Source organism: Sardina pilchardus, chromosome 4 (genome assembly GCF_963854185.1).
Source record: "Sardina pilchardus chromosome 4, fSarPil1.1, whole genome shotgun sequence".
NCBI lineage: Eukaryota > Metazoa > Chordata > Actinopteri > Clupeiformes > Clupeidae > Sardina > Sardina pilchardus.
In genome coordinates, this window is record NC_084997.1 from 31,878,549 (window position 1) to 31,885,622 (window position 7,074).

Genomic DNA, 7,074 nt, shown 5'->3' on the forward strand with positions numbered 1-7,074 from the left:
GGCTTGCAAATAAAAACACAATTAAAAAGATGACAATAAGTGAAAATGTAAAAATGAGGTGACATCACTGTCATTTCATAAGGGTTGTGGTCAAGTCGATTTACTCCGTCTATGGACAGCCTACCAGAAATCCCTCTCAGATATTCTGTTATGGTTCACTGAAGTGTGTGTGATGTGCTGGTGGCAACAGTGAAATTCAGATAAAAGCACTTCTCACAAAAATGACCTCATATCTGAAAAAGCTGCTTGAATGATATTTTAAAAATGGTAAACAAATGACACACATGACATGGTTAATGTTTTTAATGTTTTATTGTCCTCATTCATTTACCAATCCATTTGTAGTAAACCCCACAATATTACTACTGTGGTATATAAATTAAACTAGGCACCGTGCAGTACATATACAGCAAGTTAAATGCGGTGGGCATTAGCATACCTTTAACATTTATATCCACACAATGAGACATATTTTTACTGCTGATTAAATGGCTTTGTTTCTTCATAGTCTCCTCTCCTATAGGTTTCCCTCTCAGTATGTCATTCCTGGTTCAGAGTCAGTATCAGCTCTAACTGTGCTGCTCTACTCTTACTGAGGCCTTCACTGGTAACATCCGCAGAGGAACATTGATGCCAGTCCAAAAGTATGGAAACACTCTCTCAGTGAAAGTGTGTGTGAAAGTGTGTGTGAAAGTGTGTAGGTGTGTGTAATTATCAGGGTCAGAGAAAGAGAGTTTTCCTCTGTCCCAGTCCAGCTGCACTCTGATCCTCTGGAGTTTCTGCTGCACTGTGAGGAGAGTGGGGTCATGAGGACGAGCACGTGCTCCATATGCAGCACCATTATACAAAACACACCACACTCCACTCATGGAGCTGTAATTTCCCTTCCTCTGGAGAGACTCTGTCATCACACCCACCTCCCACCGTGTGTTCTCTCCAACCTCCACATCCCAGCAGTGAGTCCCGGAGTTAAAGCCCTCAGAGCCCAGGACATCAGCATACTTATCAAATCTCTCTGGGTTATCAGGAAGCTGCTGTCTCTCATCACCACGTCTCACACTGGTCAGATCCTCAGACAGGATGAGTTTTGGGTGTGCAGTGTTGGGATCCAGAGTCACAGGAACTGCAGAGAGAAAGAACACACACATGAGCTGACCACTGAGTGTGATGAGGATGTGAATGATGGTCATTATCAATAGTGGTGTTACCAAATGTAATGGCAGGAGAAGTAGTAACAGTATATTAGCACTACTCTCTCTCTCTCTCTCTCGCATGCACGCACGCACGCACACACGCACGCACGCACGCACGCACATACACACTACCTCTATCAGAAATACTAGTACTGATCATAAAGAAACACACACACACACACACACACACACACACACACACACACACACACGCTCTCTTATCAGATATACTAGCCCTGGTCACACACACACACACAGTCACAATAGCACACACAGAGACAGACAAACAGACAAACACAAACAAACACACACACAGCCACTAACACACATGCACACTTACACACACTGCCACTGATCACACACACTTACACTGTCTGATCACACACACTCCCATGTCCCACTACCACATGTGTTACATCACACAGGGACAGTGTGTAGTGCAGTGTGTAATGTGTCTAATGGTTTGAGTTTCTGTTTTGTAAACAAAGGCAGCTTTAAGCTGCTAATAACCCCTGGACAAATGTAACTGTATCATCTACCCCAGTAGCACAGTCTATCCTCTCCTCATTCCTAACATTGCTTATGTGTGTTTGGTGATGTGGAAACAGCAGACTACTCACTGTACTGAACAGTCTCCTGCATCTTCTCCCAGACTCTGAACTTCAGGTTGCCCAGGTGCTTTGCCACATTGATCAGAGCTCCTGAGACCCTCTCTGGATCCTGCAGTGTGCACTGGGCTCTGGAATAACATTCAGGAGTCAGTTCTGCTGTGGGTTTGGGTTCAGAACCACAGAGAAGAGAGAGAGAGACAGGAGGCAGATCACTCACCTTTCCACTGTGTTGTTGTAGTTCTGGAAAATAAGAAATGAGGGAATATGTCATACATTCTTCTTATAATTAGTTTTTTTTTTTTTTTCAAATTGGTGATTAGGACCGCCCCAGCGTTTGTTATTCATATGACTTTGTAGTAAAGTAAAGCGACATCCATGTAGACATTTATCTAAAGCGACAGACTGGGAATTTAAAAGCAAGCCAACAGATTATCAAGTGGCAATATACTGATCCTATACCACACAAACACATTGGGCAATCGAGAACAATTTCAATCAAACAGAAAAAATACCATGATCAAGAAACAAAGGCACACACTCACACAATGATTTGGTTAAATGTATCAATCTCTCTTTCACACACACACACACACACACACACACACACACACTCCATGTCCCAAGCCCTGCGGTCCTCACATTACATTTATTCATGTGTTCATTTAGCTGCACTCTTATCCAGAGTGACCTGCAGAGACAGATTACAGGGACAGTCGCCCTGGAGCAACTCAGGGTTAAGTGTCCTGCTCAGGGACACAACTGTATAACCAGGAATCAAACCCACCACCTTCTGACTTCTGATTGGCTGGGCCAAGTTCCCTGACCATCACCACCCTGTTGTTTATTTGCTGACTAAACATTTGACAGCTGACAGGATACTGACTGCAAAGATATTCTCCTCCTCCTCCTCCTGCTTAGATGAGACAGAGACCCCGCTCTATGACAGCCCTGCACTCTGACCACATCACCCAAGAACTGGAGTCACTGAGACGGCAGTGACAACACAAACTAAACCATCATGTCAGACTTAATGACGTTCTGAAGTCATCACTGATCATGTGATCAGGTCCATATTCATTCAGCCTTCTGCTGCTCTCTCATCTTAGTGTTTCTCTCTCCAAAATAACACCGACTGATTCCACAACCCATGATGTGGTATGAATGTGAATGTCTGATATCTGAGACTTCTTATCTGACAGACAGGAGTTGAATCTGATCTTTTCATCATCACTCATAGGATGATGTGTAAAATGATGTTTGATACAATCAAAGATCGTTAAATACCCTTGTTTTTTCACCCGTCTCTGATACAATGATGTGAGTGGCATGAGGTGGTCAACGACATATAACAGTTCTTTTTAAGTTCTTTTTAAATCAGTTCAATTTTTAAATTTCGAGTTCTTTTTAAATCATTAAAGCAGATCTAACACACTTCATTATACAGACAGTGGATGGTCCATACCTGCAGGAATGTGATGTCATCAGCTCCCATCTCCTTCTCTATGGCTCTGATGGTGTCTGAAAGAGATGAGATGTCTCTGCTCATCCTCTCAATCTTCTCCTTTATCATCTGACTCTTCTGCTTCTCTTCCTTCTTCACTGCAGCTATCCTGGCTGTCTCTTCATTATGTAGAAACTGGTGGAGCTTCTCAAACTCCTGTTTGATCTGCCTCTCTGTGCGTTGGGCTTGTGTCTACAAAAACAACAACAGGTTATGGATTCATTTTTATTATGAAACATACAGTAAGTCAGTTGTATTTGAAACCATTCACAATTCTTCAAATGAACTGTCAGGTCTCACCTTAATATGTGTTGCTGTTTGGTCACACATGACTTTAACTTTTTCAAAGGTCTTCAGTTTTGTCTGTAAGCGATGCAGTTTGATCTTGAGCTCCTCCTGCAATGAACATACAACACATTAGCCTTTAGCCTATTTATTAGCCTATCGTTTATTCATCCCTGTGAGGAACATGAACACTCTGACAATACAACAAGACTAAATGGTACTTAGAAAATGTGTAGCCTATTATATAAAATATACTGTATAATAATAGGCAGAATCTATGTCCACAGAACAAAAGCACACACTCTAGATCTGTGTGTACAACGTCAGGAGTGATGTTGGGTTGCCATGGGATACCAGAGAGTAGATTAAAGGAGAATTCCGGCAATTTTTCACAAAGATCTTGTTTCTCGAGGTCACCGAGTTCTGTCGGTACAACTCCCCCCAAAACAATCGGTTCTCCAACTATGAGCTGCCAAGCAGCTACAGCGCTAACTCTGGGGGCATGAGCATAGGGGCTCATCAACATGCCCCCAGAGTGAAATCATGAGATCTATGCGGAAATTCTCCTTTAAATGGATATACTGTACATAAACACTGACAATGTGTGAATATTTCCAGATCAAGAGTCCCATAATACTCATTAATAGATATTAGAGATATTGAATGTCCATTATGTGGGAAGTGGTGTTTACCCCTTGATGCCACTTTTCAAAAACCTTTGAGCATAATTTATCAACCAGTGGAAAGTGACAAAAGGGTCACTTCTCCAGCTTGGTATAAAGTTTCAGAGTGTATAGCGACCGGATGCCAATCCCAGAATGCCCCACGCTGTGTGTAACCCATGCTGATGATTGGCAGCCTGGCGAGAGGAGGGCGGACCCCCTGGGGATTTGAGTTTCCTGTTGAGGATGTTGTTCCTCTTCATGTCCTGGGCCAGTTGTGGGCCACTGAGTTCTGGTGCCTTATTGGGGTCTAATGTGTTTCTGGCCAATAAACAAGAGAACTAAACATTGCCATTGGCTGAGACATCACAGTGCAATACCAACATCCCGCAGCAGCACTGACTGAGACGCCCCTTTTGATACTTTGAAGCCATTCTTCTAAGGTGAAAATGCTGCATTGAGAGATACTGTTACAGGCGTAGCTAAATGAATATTGAAAAATGCAAATGTCAATGTCAAGCAACAGCCAAGCAAACTTGCACATATAACATAACTTAAAGGAGTCCTAGAATTCAAAACCACATTCACCTTGTTCCTGTTGAATTTAGGCTGCGAGCAGTGTCCAAAGGACAACACCAAAGACTTTACCGCGTCCCCCGCCTGCTTTCGTATGCAAATTGGGAAATAGAAACAGCCGTGTTGAAATGCTCCAATCTGAACAGAGCTCAGATAACACGTAATAGGCGCCCATCCCCCTTTAGATACACCCCCTCTCATTTGCATACCTTCGATTAATAATTCTTGTTAAACTGCTCTTACGATGCTAATATCTAGATATGTGGTCTATGCATAGACAGTAAAAGATATGGACAGAGCTATCACGTAGACGGCAGCAGAGACCGAGGAAGCAAATTTCAACGGTTTTTTTAGGTCTTCTTATTCCGTCATAGGTCTCCTGCGCAGGCTCAGATGTCGTACATGTGACGTAGGCACGTAGTCTGAACGAGTCTGACCTATGGCGACGCTTTACTCTCGCTGGACGCATGCGCCTTTAACACTTTAGCATTGACTTTCGAAAAACGTTAATTACTCAGCCGATAAGACAGTTACGAGATTATTATGTCAATTTCACAATGTAGTATATACCCCGACAATAGAAAATGTTCATATAAAGGCTTAAAACGCTTCAGCTCTAACGTAATTTGATGTCAAAGTGGCGCTTACGCCCCATAGGATTCAATGGAATGGCCAGCTAGCCACGGTCTTCTCGTTAGCATGGCGGCCGCCATACTGTCTACACTCTCAGAACGTTCGCTGCCCCCTTGGGTCTATGGCAGAGACGTTGTAATGCTAGCGTTATTACAGCTAACTTTGGAGAGTTACTATACTAAGAAATGTACTGATAAAACTTACCAATCTAACACATTCATTCTGTTGGGGAATCTGCTGCACTTCATCTTCGTCAGAACCTTCTTCTGACTCGGTTTATACATGTAGGCTACGGCTGTATTCCTTATTTAAATCCATTGTTGATAGCTTTATCAAAGACTTTGGCTTTATTTACCAGCAGTAAACGTAGTTTCACTTTGCTCTAGCTTCAGACCGGTGGATTGAGCCAATCAACTTTCAGGACATATCGGCCAATAGACCAATCAGCGCGCATCTCATTTGAATATTCATGAACTTGCTGAGTGGGCGGGAAAAACAAACTGTTTCATTGCAAGGCTTATTTATGACCTTGTATTAGGCGATCTAGCAGTGCTCCTGGGGCGTTTTCAGCCCCACAAATTTACATATGACATTATTTAGGCTCAAAGATCAATTTGTAATGGTCAAAAAATGCGTTCTATGACTCCTTTAATAATAATCATCATCATCATAACATCCTCCACCACATGATGGGTGGCACACATGACGAGATATTAGAAATGGTAACTATGGAAACAGCGATGAGTGACTTTGTTCATGGAGACAGTGTTATCTGCAGTCAACAGTTTTAAGAGCAAAATGTCCATCTATTGTTATATGTAAGGTAGTGCAGCTTCATCTACTGTTATATGAGAGGTAGTGCAGCTCCATCTACTGTTATATTAGAGGTAGTGCAGCTCCATCTACTGTTATATGAGAGGTAGTGCAGCTCTATCTACTGTTAATTGAGAGATAGTACAGCTCCATCTACTGTTATATGAGAGATAGTGCAACGCCATCTACTGTTATAAATGAGGTAGTGCAGTATTTTCTGCTGGACGACTCTGCTGAATCATTCACAATCATTCATACAGTGCTTAATTTTCTAAGAAAATAAATGTTTTAATGTAAAATGTTTTAATCTTACCAACAGCATGGGAGTAGATTCTTACCTTACGGTCAAGTGCTGCTTCATCTATGGGACTGAAGGTGTGATGTTTATGCTTCTTTGATGCCTGACACACCACACACACAGGCTGTTTATCCTCCTCACAGAAGAGCTTGAGTTTCTCACTGTGCAGACTGCAGAGCACCTCAGATCCTACTGCAGCTCTCGGACTTCTCTCCTGTAGGAACGCCTCACAAAGATTCCTTAGAGCCAGATTTGGTGGCAGAAAATCCCTAGAGGATTTCCTCCTGCAGACTGGACATTCTCTAGATCCTTTGATTTCCCAGAACTTCTGCAGACAGACTTTACACACACTGTGACTACATGACAGGAGTACAGGATCCTTGTAGATGTCACAGCACACAGGACAGCAGTAATCCTCTTCAGGCTTTGACGCCATTTTGTCCCCGAATGTCTTGTCTCGCTTCCCCAACCTTGACAAATTGTACCAGTCAAATCTTCTAAA

At 42.6% G+C, this 7,074-nt stretch overlaps 1 protein-coding gene across 1 annotated transcript; it reads right to left on the reverse strand.

The window, feature by feature from the left end:
• Positions 1-304: 304 nt before the first annotated feature.
• On the reverse strand, positions 305-7,025 carry LOC134078844 (E3 ubiquitin-protein ligase TRIM35-like). Its single transcript, XM_062534998.1, has 6 exons — positions 6,613-7,025; positions 3,606-3,701; positions 3,267-3,497; positions 2,022-2,044; positions 1,814-1,932; positions 305-1,123 (listed from the first exon to the last, which is right to left on the reverse strand). Exons 1-6 carry the CDS (start codon positions 7,006-7,008, stop codon positions 570-572), a joined length of 1,419 nt encoding a protein of 472 aa, XP_062390982.1. The 5' UTR covers positions 7,009-7,025; the 3' UTR covers positions 305-569.
• Positions 7,026-7,074: the final 49 nt, after the last annotated feature.